This window comes from Protopterus annectens, chromosome 6.part0 (assembly GCF_019279795.1).
Source record: "Protopterus annectens isolate FY-2018-M chromosome 6.part0, PAN1.0, whole genome shotgun sequence".
Taxonomy (NCBI): domain Eukaryota; kingdom Metazoa; phylum Chordata; order Ceratodontiformes; family Protopteridae; genus Protopterus; species Protopterus annectens.
Genome location: NC_056737.1, coordinates 1,389,679,801 through 1,389,695,225, shown reverse-complemented (window position 1 = coordinate 1,389,695,225; position 15,425 = coordinate 1,389,679,801). Strand labels below are relative to the sequence as shown.

Sequence of the window (15,425 nt, the reverse complement as noted above, 5' to 3'; positions counted from 1 at the left end):
TAAAGTCAGCATCTTGAACTTTGGAATGTCCAGGTAAGTGTTGAGGATAGATAAATCCAAAATTGGTCTCCACGTGTTTCCTTTCTTTGGAACTAGAAACAGGCGAGAATAAAATCCTAGGCCCACTTCTGACAGAGGAACTGGCTGTATAGCTCCTATTTGAAGAAGTAAAGAAATTTGTCTGTGAGCCTCTATCCTTTGCCGAGGAGGGACGCCTGGCATGCCTTTGAAAGGAGGCATGGTATGGAAATAGAACTTGTAACCTCGGTTTATAATGTCCAATACCCATTTGTCCTGGGTGACTAAATGACAATTTTGCTTGAAAAGAGCCAACTTTCCTCCCAAAGGAGCTGCCAGGCAAGAGGAATCTGGCAGCTGAAAATGCAGGTCATTGGGCCTGTTTACGAAAGGACTGGCCCCTGCCCTCACCAGCAGATTGAGCAGGCGAACTCCATTGTCTCGGCCTGAAGGTACTCTGAGCTCTGCCCCTACCACGCCTAGATCTACCTCTAGACTGAGAATCAGAAGAAGGGTACGTCCACCCCTTAGTAGGCCAATTTCTACTAAACTTTGGAGGTTGTACCTGCAAAAAATCTTTAACAGTCTGCATAGACTTAGCCTTGTCTTCCATTTTCTTTAAGACTGACTCCACAGGAGGACCAAACAAAACTTCAGACTGCAAAGGGGCATCCAGAATTCTAGACTTAACATGCTCAGACAAATTCTGATCCTTAAGCCAGGCGTGCCTACAAATAAATGAACCAGTGGCAGCCACCCTAGAAGAAGCCTGTAAAGCATCAAAACCACATTGCAAAGAGTGCTTACCCACCTGTTCAGAAACATGCACTAAATCCTGCAATTCTTTACACTCTATGCCCTCTGCCAAAGCATCCACTTTAGATCTTAGCTGAGAAAGGAGGAAATTCTGATACTTCAACATATGAAACTGGCAGTTCAAAGTGCTCATTGCTAAAGTAGAAGAGGTATACACCTTCTTACCCCATCTATCCAAAGCTCTAGCTTCCTTATCCAGAGGAACCGGATTCTTAACAGAGGCTCTAACACCCTTAGGCCCCTGACCAATAGTTTCTGGGTCCGCCCTAGGACTCTTATACAGATATTTATGAGCCTCAGGCACCCTGTAATACCTGTCCGGTTTAACTGGGGCAGGAGGCACAGAATCTGGATTAAGGGAAGCTTCCGAGAAAACATCTGAAACAACATCCAAAACCGGAGGTATAGCTAAGGGTCTATGCTGTGGTAAAAACAAGAACTCCATAAGCCTCTTCCGGGAATCAGAGTAATCCTGTCCCTCCCACTTAAAATGCTCCCTCATGGAATGCAGAGTTTCTGAAAATGAAAAATCCTCTGGAGGAGAAGCAGAAGGAGAGGAATCCTCTGCATCAGAATCAGAATAAGGAGGGAAATCTTGAATGTCCTCAGTAGAAGACTCTGAATCATCTGAGGCCTTCTCCAAACTTTCCAACTCTGGCTCCATCCTGGGCCTTTTATCAGGAGGGGGTATAGAACCTCTAATTAAAGTAATCAAATCCTCTGCCATTTTAAGCATGTGCTTTTTAGGCACAGACCCTGAAGAACCAGAACTGACACCAGAGGAAGGCAAAACAGACCTGCCCTTAGAAGGAACCTTAGAAACAGTAGCAGAAGGCCTAACCACCTTAGGCATAGAAGGGAGAATAGTAACCTGAGAGGCCCCTTCAGCCTGACCTGCCTCCTGAGAGGCCACATCTTGTAAAATCAAAGTTTCCCCCTGGGACTCAACAGAAACTTCAGCCGGATCCACCTGTTCAGCTGTAGCTTCTAAAGGTCCGGCGTCCGAAACGGACGAATCATCCTGCCTAGGCTTTAAAGATTTGTCTTTGCGCTTCTTAGTAGAAGCAGGCGTCGGAACATCCGACGGCATATTATAATTACACCTCTTGCCAAAGACTAACCTAGTGCAATCTAACCTCCGTTTTATAGTGCGCTTATTAAACCTAGCACAAAACCGACACCAGACTACGTCGTGCTCCGGTCCCAAACAAGGAATACAAAGCGAGTGGTAATCCCTATGCGGTATCTGTTTCCCACAAGAAATACAATTATTCACTTTTTCTGACATCCGGTAAGTAACTGAGGCAAGAAAAAACAAAAATATTCCCCAACGGGGTACTTAGCCCAACTTGGTATCGGTCTGAAACTCCGAAAACAAAAAATTTCAGAACGCCGAATGGCACTTGCAACGCTGCTTCTGCATCGGACCATGCGGCAAAAAAGACTGAGGATATGACGTCGGTCATGCGCCTTTATACCCTGACGCTCTGATGTCAGATCTAGGCGCCCATGACCGACGTCAGCCTAATACTTTGGTATTCGGGCCGACCGAGGACAGCGGACTACCCATAAGTAAGGACTGCAGCAATGTGAGATGAAGAACATCTGTACCATGTCCTTCATGGATTCATCTGCAGTCATAACAAATGGGTAGAATACCATAGCCAAACTAGGGGAGGAGTAATAATAATTATGGTGTAGTCAGGATCCCTTGCAGTACAGCAGTGGCAAACCCTGCTCGGGATCTAGAATATAGAGGTAAATTATAATGCTTGGCAAATGTATGCACGGAGGTCCAAGTAGCCGCCTCAATAATGTCCTTGGTTGCCACTCCTCTTAAGAAAGCTGTGGTAGTGGCTGTAGCCCTTGTAGAATGAGGTCTTATGTTCTGTGGAATTGGTTTTCCATGGTAGGAGTAACAGAATCTTATGCAATTTCCTATCCATTTGGAGATTGTCTGTTTGGAAATTGCTTTTCCTTCCCTTCCTGTTGCATAGGCTACAAAGAGCTGGTCAGTTTTTCTGTTACCTTTGGTTCTGTCCAGGTAGTAGCGTAACTGTCTGTGTACATCCAAGGTATGCATTATTCTTTCACCTGTGTTTTGTGGATTGGGAAAGAAGGTAGGTAGGTGGATTGCCTGGTTTAAAGACACTCTGGATACCACCTTAGGCATAAATGTAGGATTAGTTCTCATGGACACCCTATCTTGATGGAAGATTAGGAAGGGTTGCACTGCCATTAAGGCCTGTAGTTCCGAAACCCTCCTTGCTGAAGTAATAGCCAGTAGGAAAGCAGTTTTCCATGACAGGTGTTGTAGATCTGCTGTTGCTGCTGGTTCAAACGGAGGGAGTGTCAACTTTTCTAGTACAAAGTTCAAGTCCCATGCTGGTAATGGTGGTTTCCTAGGAGGTTTTACATTCTTGATCCCTCTGAGAAACTGCCTGAGTAGAGGATGTGAAAAGACAGGAGGATCAACGCTGTATTCTGCTGAAATAGCTGATGCATGTATCTTGATGGAGGAATAGGACAGGCCTGTATGTAGAAGCTCTGCCAAGTACTCCAGAATGTTAGCAATATCTATGTTCGACACATCTTTTCCTCTTTCAGTACTCCAAATGACGAACCTTTTCCATTTTCCTGCATAGTTCCTTCTTGTTGAAGGTCTGCGGGCTTCAAGGATAATGTCTTTAACCCTTTGTGAAAGGTCAGGGTTAGTTACTGCTATGTGATGTTCCAGGCAGTCATTTGCAAGGTTTTTAGATTTGGATGTATGATGTTGTAGTTGTTTCTGAGTTATCAGAGGCATCAGGGGTATTGACCACATTTTCTCCCGAGACATGCTCCTCAGCAATGGGTACCAGTGTTGTCTTGGCCAATTCGGAGCTATCAGAATTATCCTTGGACGTTCCTCTTTGATTTTCAGTAGTACCTTGTGCATCAAGGGAAGAGGTGGGAATGCATATGCTGTCAGGCCTTTCCAGCTGAAGGATAGAGAGTCCACCTTCCATGCAAGTGGGTGGAATGTCCTTGTGCAGAATTTTTTTGAGCTGGTGATTTTGTGGGGAAGCGAATAGATCTATTTGTGGCATTCCCCATTTCTTTGTGATGGCCTTGAAGATGTCCGGTGTAGCATCCATTCGTGAGCATCCGAGGTGGTTCTGCTTAAAATGTCTGCTAGGGTTCTCTTTTCCGGTACAAATATTGCCTGTAACTGGATGTTGTAGCTGAGAGCCAGATTCCAAAGGTCCAAAGTCATTCTGCATAGGGGTAAGAATGAGTGCCTCCCTGTTTGTTGATGTACCACATGACTGTGGTGTTGTCTGTCCTTATCATCAAATGGCCTTCTTTGAGGAATGGTCTGAATTTTAGGATTGCCAGTTTTACTGCCAGCATTTCTTTTGGTTTATGTGCAGGTGCAGCTGGTCCTGAGTCCACAGTCCTTGTATGCATTTGTCCAGCATGTGTGCCCCCCATCCTAGGTCTGAGGCATCCGTTGTGATGGTTTGGTTTGCTCAAAAGTTGTGGAAGGGTAAGCCTGGGTTTGACTGGCATGCCCGAGCCCACCATAGGAACTCCTGTTTTAAGCATGGGATTAGTGGTATTTCTGTTTCTAAGCTGTGCCTGTGTTGAGACCATAAATTCTTTAGGTACCACTGTAACTTTCTCATATGCAGTCTGGCATGTGGGACCAAGATTATGCATGATGCCATGAAGCCCAAGGCCTGCAGAACTTTTCTTGCTGTTAGTTTGTTCTGCTTTGTTAATGCCAAGAAGTAAAGAGGGAGTTCTTTTGTTTTTCTGCAGTTAGGAATGCCATCTGTTTTACTGTGTCCAATTCAGCCCAAGAAAGTTCTTGTCTGGGATGGTATCAGTCTTGACTTTTGAAAATTGACTGTGTATCCCAGGGCTTGTAGCAAGTAAATGACCCTTTGTAAATCTGTTGTCAGCTTGCTTTTGTTGTCCGCTTGTAACAGGCAGTCATCCAGGTATGGATAAATTTGGATTCCCTGTACTCTGCAGTGAGCGATTACTGATGCCAGGCATTTTGTGAATACTCTGGGCAGTAGATAAGCCAAAGGGCAATGCTGAGAATTGATAATGCTCTGATCCTGCAAGAAATCTGAGGTATCTTCTGCAATTTGGTCGAATGGGGACGTGCAGGTATGCCTCCTTGAGATCTAGAGTTACCAGCCAACACTCCTTGCCCAGCATGGGAAGAAGTTGCTGTAGGGTCAGCATTTTGAATTTTGGGACAATGATGTATGTGTTTAAGATGGACAGGTCGAGAATAGGTCTCCAGTTTTTTCTTTTCTTGGTACTAGGAAGAGTCTGGAGTAGAATCCTTTGCCCTGTTCTGTTATTGGTACCCTTTCCACAGCTCTCATCTTTATTAATTCTGCTGTCTGGTGCAGGGCTTCTATTTTTGATTTGGGGGCAGGTTTGGCATTCCTCTTTTTACTGGTAAAGTGTGGAAGTGGAACCAGTAGCCTTGGTCTATGGTTTGCAAAATCCACTTGTCTTTTGTAATATAGTGCCAATTTTTCGAGAATAAGGCTAACTTTCCGCCTAATGGTGCTGCTATTTGCTCCCTGGTAGGCGGAGTCAGAGCCAAGTCACTGTGATTGTCCTGTTGCAGTGGCAGTGGTTGCGTCTGTGCCTTGGTTATTGCCTTGCCACTGCCGTCCTCTGTAGGCACCTCCTCTGGATTGATTTCTGCCCCTAGAGCGTCTGTTCCTGCCCCTTTGGGATCTTGTGGAGTCAGGAAAGGACCAATTTTTGGCAGGCCAGTTCCTGCTAAACCTTGGGGGCTGAACCTGTAGGAAATCTTTAACTGTTTGTACAGATTTTGCCTTCTCTTCCATTTTCTTCATTACCTGCTGGGCAGGTTCCCAAATAGACTGGCCTTATCCATAGGAGCATCCAATAGCTTAGCTTTAACATGATCCGCAAGACCTGTTCTTTCAACCATGCATGCCTTCTTATCACTGTGCCAGTCATGGCTGATCTAAATGAAGCCTCCAGTGCATCATAGCCACATTTTAAAGAATGGTTACTAACCTGTTGGATGTTATTCACCATTTCTAATACATATTTCTTATCTAAAGATTCATCAGAGGACAGCTTTTAATTAACTGATCAAGCATAAACTCTTGGTATTGGATCATGTGAAACTGACAGTTTAAAGCTCTAGCAGAGGGAGTAGCAGAGGTGTAGACTTTTTCCCCATCTCTCTAAGGACCTGGATTCCCTTTCAGAGGGAATAGGGTTTTGCTGTGGTCGAGGCTACTGCCTTAGGCCCCTGGGATATAGTCTCGGGATCTGCAAGTGGGGCCTTGTATAGGTGGTGATGAGTGTCTGGCACCCTGTAAAATCTATCTGGTTTGGCAGGGGCTGGAGGTAAAGAATCAGGAGCAGTGCAGACATCATTAAATGCATCGTCCACAACAGATAGGACAGGAGGTATAGCTAAGGGCCTATGTTGTGGTAAGTGCAGAAAAGTCCTAAGCCTTTTTCTTGAATCTGAGAAATCTTGTCCCTGCCATTGGAATTGTTCTCTCATGGCATGTAAGGTTTCCCCAAAGGAGAATTCCTCTGGTGGAGAGGCAGCTGGAATGGATTCTTCAGCATCTGAATCTTCATAATTGGAAAAAGGAGCCTCTGGCTGGTCTGTAATGTCTGAGTCATCCGCAGAATCATCAGAGGACACAGGCTCGGGGGCTCTGCTCTAGGTCTCTTTTCTGGGGCTGAGAGGCCCTGTCTGGGTGAGATTGGGATCCCTAATTAAGGATATTAAATCTTCTGCCAGAGTAAGCATTTGAGAACTAGAAGTGGGCCTGAGTGAGGGTGGTTTAACAGGCACTGATTTAGCTGATTTGGCTGCTTTAGCCCTGGCAAAGGCCTTAATAGACATGGCTGCAGGAGGCCTAGCAGCACCACGTGCTGGGGTAGAGATATCCAAGGGGATGGTGTCTGATAGATCAGTAGGAACCACAGTTGTAGGCAAAATTTCTGAGGCTGATTCAGATAAGGTAGCAGGAGCCTCAGTAGTAGTCATGGATTTGGCTGAAGATTGACCAGTTTTCTCGGTTTCGGCCGAAACCGAGACACTCGCGGCTTGCTTAACCGTGGTTTCGGCCGAAACCGCGGACCGCGAGTGTCGGTCTTTTTCTTTGCGTTTTTTAACAATTTGGGTAGTCGGAGGATCCGACGGCATAATGTACGCAAAATCTGAGCCGAAAAACTGTTCAGCAAACTCCGACCGAGCCCTAAGCGTTCGTCGGTTGAAGGAAGCACAGGACGAACAGGCTGCTACGTCATGGTCTGGGCCTAAGCAAGGCAAACAGTAAGAGTGGAAATCTTTATGAGGTATTTGTTTCCCACAAGTTAAACAGTTATTGACTTTTTCTGACATCGGCTGAGGCAAGAAAGAGTCCCCAATGGGGTACTTAGCTTTTTTGAAGTCTTCGAAGTAGTATTTGGTAGTAGTAATCTCTGGATCTGACCGACCGGCACTTGCGAACAGCTTCTGCTTCGGGCGCCACGCGGCAAGAAAGACTGAGGAAAATGGCGTCGGCCGATGCCTTTATACCCGAAGACCAGCAGAGATGACGTCGGGTGAAGTGCAACATCAGCCGAAGCCGGACCCAGACTTTGGAATCCGGCCGACCGAAGGGCTGCCTGATGACAGGACAACCCATTTGTTATGACTGCAGATGCATCCATGAAGGACATCATTAGACATAGATTTCCTAGAGTAGTCTGTAAGAGACTGAGTACAGAGAAAGGACAAAAACTGATGACCAAGATTTTTGAGGCCACTGTTCTTTTAGTTATGAATATTTGAGGTACCTCAAGTGGTGGGATATGTTCACATAAATACATGCCAATAAATGTAGTATATTCAATGAGGAGTCTGATAAGACATCAGTAAAGTGGAATTAAGACTTCTCTGAATCTAGTGGAGATGCCTTTGGAAATTGGATTGGCCAGAAAAAAGGCTTTCTGAACTACTTACAAAAAAGTGTCTTATTGGAGGGGCGCATCTCCTACATGGTAAGTGAAAATATTTTGCTTACCAAAATTAACTACACTACATTATTTTACATTTAATTTGAGACCACTGCCTTTGCACCTCTTACTCTGACAACTCGCACGGATAATAAAAGCATCAGTGCTGTTCAGTGGTGCAGAAAATGCTAAGGGACAGCCTGCCAACCTTGTTTTAGTGGTCAGGAGAGGTCACTCCCATCTGACCACACTGAAGCAAAGCATTTTGGCAAACAAATACACTAAAAATTAAGATACATCACATTTATCAAAAAAAACCTGCACAATGCCTGCCTGTTGAAGTTCATGACAGCAACAGATTAAGCTTCAATCTGAAATATTCTACTGAAAAGTTAAATGCAAAACAAATGCATTCAATAATTTAAAAATAACAGTTACATGTGCTTCCAAACCTTGTTCAAGACTATTTTACTTCCTTAGTTCCACAAAAAGCTACACACAATGAGAGCACTTCGCATGCACCCCAACTCCCCCCCCCCAAAATGTCGGGATGTAACCACACAGAAAGGCATTTTAACTGTCGCTCAAAATTAGTACTGAAGATCCACTGAGAATTTAACATGTTAACTGCAGAAGTAGAAGGGACCATGTGAATCCCAAGTACTCTAATAATCATTTTATATTTTGAAAGACTGTTTCATACATGAACCCAAGTTTGGAACAAGCACACATTATCAGTTTTACTAAGTGACAGCGAGAGATGGAATTTTGTAGTGATCTCCAATTTCCCTGTTGTAACCTTAAAAGATGTGCATTTAGCTTAAATATGCAGCAGCAAATAAAGACAGAGATTTAGAAAAGCGGCACTTACTGATAATGAACCCAAGAAGGACCAAGCGTTTTCTTAAACTGAGTAAGCCCAACAATATCAATGTAAATAAGTTCTACAATTCTGTCCCCCTGTGTTGGGCAGCCAGATCGGTTATCCATCACCTTCTTCATAATCCTTAATGAAAAAAATTATAAAAATAGCATTAGTCATGTTTGCACACAACCACATCTAAATGCCTCAAACATCAGCATTTTCAAAGCTAGAGACATCATGTAGGTTTAGACAATGATTACTGTACAACCTGACAAAAATAAAATATATTTATAAAAAAAATAAAGAGCACTGCAGTACTTTGGGCAATTCATAATGAAGATTGCGAGCAGTATTTACTTCAAGTGTTTGTGGGACTTTTTTAAATGTAATTATATAAAGTGTGGAAAATGAACAGTTTATAGGCATCTCTGGATCACCACCTTGTACCACAGACATATCTATATCTAAAGCATTTTGTCTACTCAATCGCATCTATTATTTTGTCCTGTCATGAGCATAATGTACAGATTGACATGCACAATGAAACAGACAGAACTTTCTAAACCTATGAAAGAAACTTACACCATCATATTCTTACTTAAAATGGCACATATCACTAAAATTCCCACTACAACAAGCTCCTTGGATTACAATAAAATCCCATTAAAAAATACAACCCTATTAACAAATGCGTCCAATGGTCCCACTACATCTGTGCTAGGAAACAAAATAACAAGATTAAAATAACATTCGGCTTCACCTGTTGACTGATGCTGTCACTTCTCTCAACCCGTATGGATTCAGTTCACAAAATTCTATAACACTGGCGTGGGTTATAAGAATGTGGCCTGGCCTCCTTCTGAAGGCTGTCTAGGGAAAGCCTAGTGACCTTGGCTATTACTGCATTCTCCCCAAAAATAAAACAGGCACAAAATGAAAAGACACACAACTTCATAACAGCCTTTACACCTTCTCTCATTTTGTCAAACATAAAAGTTTTCAAAATGAACTCCACTGATGAAATATTCAAAGAAAGGGATAAAGTGTAAGCAGCTGGTAACCACATATAATCAGAGAACAAAAAATACCTTGTAAATTCACCTGCCTAGTTCATAAGATGAGTTGTCTCCTGAGAAGTATTGTTAAAACAGATAAATAATATTTCTAAAGAATTGATTGAAAATGTGTCTATGACAACCTGCCATCAAACTTGCACAGAAGAATTAGAGCCTTCCATTTCTGCTGGACACACTTGACAGCTAGGCATCTCCAACCAGTCTCATGCATGGCTGTACTCCATGAATATTCTGAAGTGAGTCATCTCATGCATATCTTCTGTAAGCAGGTTTCATAATGCCAACATAGTTATTTCTCTGACTCTCCAGACATATTCAGGACTTCAGTTTACTACCAGCTTAGAAAGTCTTTCAGACAGTCCAACCATCTGAAAGTACAGTTGAGTAAAATCTTATCATAACAGCAGATGTCCTTCTCTTCACTGTTGGGAGTATTCTTCACCTTAAGGATCTCCTGCCAAGGATAGCCCAGTGCCTGGCCAGTATACCAAATCCTTTAGATCTTGTATGCGCTGCACATCACATGTGTGCTCCCATAAAGGATGTAGGGCATAAAGGTGGTGTACAGATGCAGTTACTAAGAAATGAATTGCCCCAGAAGGGAATAGTCTCCAAAGGACAAAGGAGGTTATGTAAATCCAGAAAGAGAAAATACAGGTGGAAAAGAGGGACCTTGGCCAGGAAGGAAACCAAAACAAAACTTAAAAGAGAACAGCAGGTGGAGGGACAGACAGAATACGGCAACAGCAAAAAGGACATCTACTGTTATGGTAAGATTTTACACAAAGTACAGTTGTGTACACTTAACATAAATGTAGATGTTTGAGTGTATTCATTGTTGCAGTCATTGGGTTATCCCTGCCAGGGTAGCACTCAGGCGGCCTGAATACCAGAGGCTTAATATTTCTGCATCGGTTGCTGTCGCTTCAGGACTGACATCAGGTCATCAGTAGTATAAAGTAAGGCAGCCAACGCCATTACATCAGTCTTGTGGAGCCCGAAGCAGAAGCAGTTCACGAGTGCCAGTCAGCCGCTACTGGAGTTTCGTCTTCCAAATTGAAGCTGAAGTCTTCCAAATTGAAGCTGAAGTCTTGTAAAGCTAAGTACCCCATTGGGGATCCTTTTGCACTAATCAATGTCAGAAAAAGTTAATCGTCTCGCCTGTGGAAAGAAAATACCACACTGAGACTTTCATTCTGACTGCATCACTTACTTAGGCCCAGAATACGATGTCCCCTGCTGTTACTTCTGTGCTTTGTTCAACACCAGAATTATATTTCGTCAGCCCTTATTGTACCTAGATATTTTCATTTACAGTCCTCTAATTCCTATATGGCTTCGGTACGTCATCTGACAACAGATCTTCTGAAAAAATGTAAAGACAGACAGACCGCACAGGTCCAAACCTAGATGACACTCTCGTTAAGCTAGGAGTCAGTTCTCCAGTCCTCAGTGAGGTGCTTTCGCAGCCCCTGATGCCTGCTTCTGTGGATTTGCAGGCCACTACCGAGACCCTTTCGGAGTCCGGTACGGTGCAAAACACTTCTTCCACTAAGGATCCTGCGGTCATCTCTACGTTGGATGGGTCCAGAGCTGCTAAGCAGGTACCGGGCTCAACGGCAAGAAAGACTGATGTAATGGCATCGGCTTCCTTAATTTATACTACTCACAACCTGACATCAGTTCTGAAGCGACAGCAACACACACAAAAATACTAAGCCTCTGGTATTCGGGCTGGCTGAGGGTTACCCTGGCAGGGATAACCTAAATGTGATGACTGCAACAGTGAAAAATGAACATCTGCACTGTGCCCTTCTGTATCACTGTTGCAGTATTCATCTTGAGAGTACAGGAGCTCAAGGAAAGGATTGGGACGTAGAAGGCTGGGAACAGCCCTCAACAAACCCATGTAAAATGGATCTCACAAAACCCGCTCTGGCTGTAGAAACTCTATCTAACTTATAATGCACTAAAGACCAAGTAGCTTCAAGGATGGAACTGGGGGTCAAACCCCTTGAAGAAAACAGCCTTAATGGAGTGAGCTGTGATGGAAGCAGACACACTTGCCATGAAAAGAATATTAAAAGGAAATTGCCTTGGATATCCAGGAGGAGATGGTTTGCTTGGAAACAGCCAAACCCAATTTCCTGGGATGAAAGGAAACAAAAAGATGGTTTGACTTATGAATGGTCTTAGTTTTATCCAAACAATACCTGGGCTGTCTGTGCAAATCCAAGATATGAAGGGCCCCGTCCAAGCAGAAGACACAAAGGGAGTCAAGGACAAGTCATTAACAACCTTGGATATATAAAAGATGGATTACGAATGGACATTGGTGAAAAAAAAAAAAAAAGAGGAGGGATGGCCATAATAGCCTTAAGCTCAGAAACCCTCCCAGCAGAAGTTAAAGCAAGCAGCATGACAGTCTTCCAGGTACAATGTTGCAGACAAGCTGAACAATAGTGGATAAATGGATCTTTACTGAAGAATAGGCCAAGCCAGACTGGAGTAACTCATCCAAATATGAGAACCAGAGACACCCACTGAAAAAGGGTCCTGCTTATGAGCATAGTACTAGACAGAAAATCTCTTCCATTTGGACATATAAAAGATTTCTTGGTTGCAGGTTTTCTTGCCTGCTGTAAATCCTTGAGCATGTCCTCAGAAACAAAAGGTGCCTAAAAGGGATCAAAACCTTATCACCCACAGTGTAAGCTGAAAAGTGGACAAGTAAGGACGTACGAGTGACCCCTTGCCCTGTGTGAGGCAGTCCAACTGGTGAGGTAACATGTGGTGATCGTCTCTGGCCAGATGTATTGAAAGGGGGATCCAGTGCTGTCTTGGCCAAAAGGGAGACACTAGCAAGATGTTTGGGGAACCCAGTTGAATCTTATTCATGACTCTTGGAAGTAGGGGAAGGGGGAGGGAAGGCATAACACCCCCTTCCAAGGAAAATAAAGGGCATCCATCTTCAACACTAGATGGCATGGCACTCACAGAAAAGAGAAAGCTGCTGGTTCAGAGGGGAGGCAAAAAGATCTACCTGAGGAATAACCCACAGATGGACTATGTCCAGAAATATGTCTCTGTGAAGCATCTATTCATGAGCTTATGCTTTAGACCTGCTAAAAAGAGTCTGCCACTAGACTGTGCTCTGAAGGAATATATACTGATTGAAGAGTTAACACATAATAGAGGCAGGTCCCAAGCATGAACAGCCAGCCTGCAGACAAGGTAATACTTTGTGCCCCCCTGCTTGTTGACGCACCATATCACTGTGGTGTTGTCTGGGAAAAACCTTCAGAGACTCTGGAGACAGCATGCGATGAAAGGTAAGAAGGGCTAGGATCAGAGCTCTCATCTTTTTGATGCTGATATGGTCAGACTTCTGATGCGACTGACAGAACTTGATCATTCAAGTTACCACAGGAGGCTCCCCACCCCATGTCTAACATGTGGGTGAACAGTTCTTGAGGGGACTTGAAGCTGAAAGGTCAGGCCTGGATTGAGGGTAATTTGCTGAATCATCATTTGAATTCTTGCTTTAAACAAGGAAGTACAGGCATTCTGAAATCCAAAGGGTGACCATACTGAAGCCAAACTGACTTGAGGTACCACTGAAGTTGCCAAATGTGCAGTCTAGAAAGAGGTAGCATTGGAATAAAAGAGGCCATGAATCCCAGGGCCCGAAGAAATTCTCTTGCTGGAATAGCAGGCAGAGGAAGAAGAGACTAAAAGAAAGCTGTCAAGGGACAAAACTTTTGGAGGTGGAAGACAGGCCGCCAGCACTGGTACTGTCTGAATCCTGCAACCCAGAAACACATGATCCTGAGAGGAAGTCAGGACAGATTTTTGGGAGTTGATAGTGAACCCAAGACTTTGAAGGAGAGACAAGGAGAACTCTAGATACTAAAACAGGTAACTGGTGAAGGTGTGTGAAGCAACAGGTTGTCTATATATGGAAGTATCTGAATGCCTTGGAGCCTGCAAAAGGCAATCACAGGAGCTAGGCATTTTGTGAATACCCTTGGGATGGTAGAGGCCAAAGCACAGAACTGCAAATGAGAAGAAAAAAAAACAGAAAAATATAAAACCTTCCTGGAAACAGGGAGGGACAGCAGAAAAGCCTGGGGCAGTACAAGAGAAAGTGCATGAAATGGGCACATCCAAAAAGAAGGGACCTTCAAAAAGGTGTTGAGCAAGAGGAGATCCAAAACAGGTCTGAAAAGAGCCTCCCTTTCGAGGGACCAGGAACTTTTAGGAGTAAAATTCCTTTCCTTCTTGGGAACAAGGGACAGTGGGACAGGTTAAATAGTTCCCTTGTCCAGAGAGCCAACGACATTTCAGAAATGAGGAATTTGGTCCAGAGAAGGTTAGAGAATCCGTGAAAAAAGGACAGAGGGACTTCCACAGCATGAAGTAACCCTGACAGATGACAGACAGAACCAAGAATCTGCGGTGATGAGATGCCAGTTTGGAAAGCAGAGGAAGACTCTAAGGGTCAAGGGAATCTAGCTGATGACTGGGATTGGGGGTGGGGGTTAAGATAAGATGTCAAATAGAAACAGGCTTGTCAGATAAAGGAGGATTCTGAGCTACAAGAGCCTGAGAAGACTTAGCAGGAGGAGCTCACCTTCCTGCCTTTAGTGGTCTGACAAGGCTGCCTGCGAAAAAAAGCAGACCTAGTAGGACAGCTCCTCTGAAACTAAGGGATAGGGGACACAAAAATATGTTTAATGTCCTGCAAAGCTTTACCTTTTCCTTGAAGACATAAACATAGCAGCAGCAGCAGTTTCAAAGAGATTTTTATTATCCAAAGGAGCATCCAACAACTTGGCCTTAATGTCTTCAGGTAATGACTAATGCGCCTCATGACGGACCTAAATGCAGCAGCTCTGGAAGAGGCATCGGCAGCATCATAGTTGTACTTAAAAGAATGGTGAGCCACCCGAGATGTAGATCCCAAATAGAGCAGAAGATTTTGCTTCAGAATCAGGGAGGTCAGAAATAACCTGACAAGCCTTGACAATCAAGGCCAGAGTATATCTGGTCATGTGGGTCTAGTAACTGATGGCCCAAAAGGCAAAAGTAGAAGCAATACAAACCTTACAAATTCTCTCCACTGCCCTACTATCATTATCTGAAGGCAGAAGCTTGGAATAGGGCAAACCTTAGAAGGCTTTTCAGAGGAGACTGACACCACAGCAGGGTCAGCAGAACACAAATAAGACGTGACAATCGTCAAGAACCTTAAAGAACATGACAGGTTTCTCTGAAGCAGGAGGCAGAGAATCAGGAGACTTAGAAGTAGCAATAAATGTGTCCAACATAACAGCCAACAGAAGGTACTGCAAAAGGTTTAGGAGTGCCCACATGAAGCACTCGCAATACCTATTTTGGATATCAGACACTAAAGAATCCCACTTAAAATATTCTGTCATTCTAGCTACTGTGTCAGTAAAAGACAATCCCTCAGAGACTCGGGACTAATGGACTCCTCTTTCTCAGAACCATAAGCCAATAATGAAGGCATCTAGGAAGAGTAAGACAAGGACCCTCATTAGACCCTGAATCCTCACCCAAGGAATCGGGTTCCTTATTCCATTTGGAAGGAGATGAAGTCCAAGGAGGAGCAGGCACAG

At 43.9% G+C, this 15,425-nt stretch overlaps 1 protein-coding gene across 1 annotated transcript in view; it reads right to left on the bottom strand.

Annotated features, from left to right (window-relative positions):
• MGAT5 (alpha-1,6-mannosylglycoprotein 6-beta-N-acetylglucosaminyltransferase) overlaps positions 1-15,425 on the bottom strand; it is a gene marked incomplete in the record, with an annotated part of 1,206,452 nt that overhangs the window by 580,170 nt on the left and 610,857 nt on the right. Inside the window, 1 exon segment of the mRNA XM_044074935.1 lies at positions 8,714-8,848. Coding sequence (XP_043930870.1) covers positions 8,714-8,848 — 135 coding nt within the window.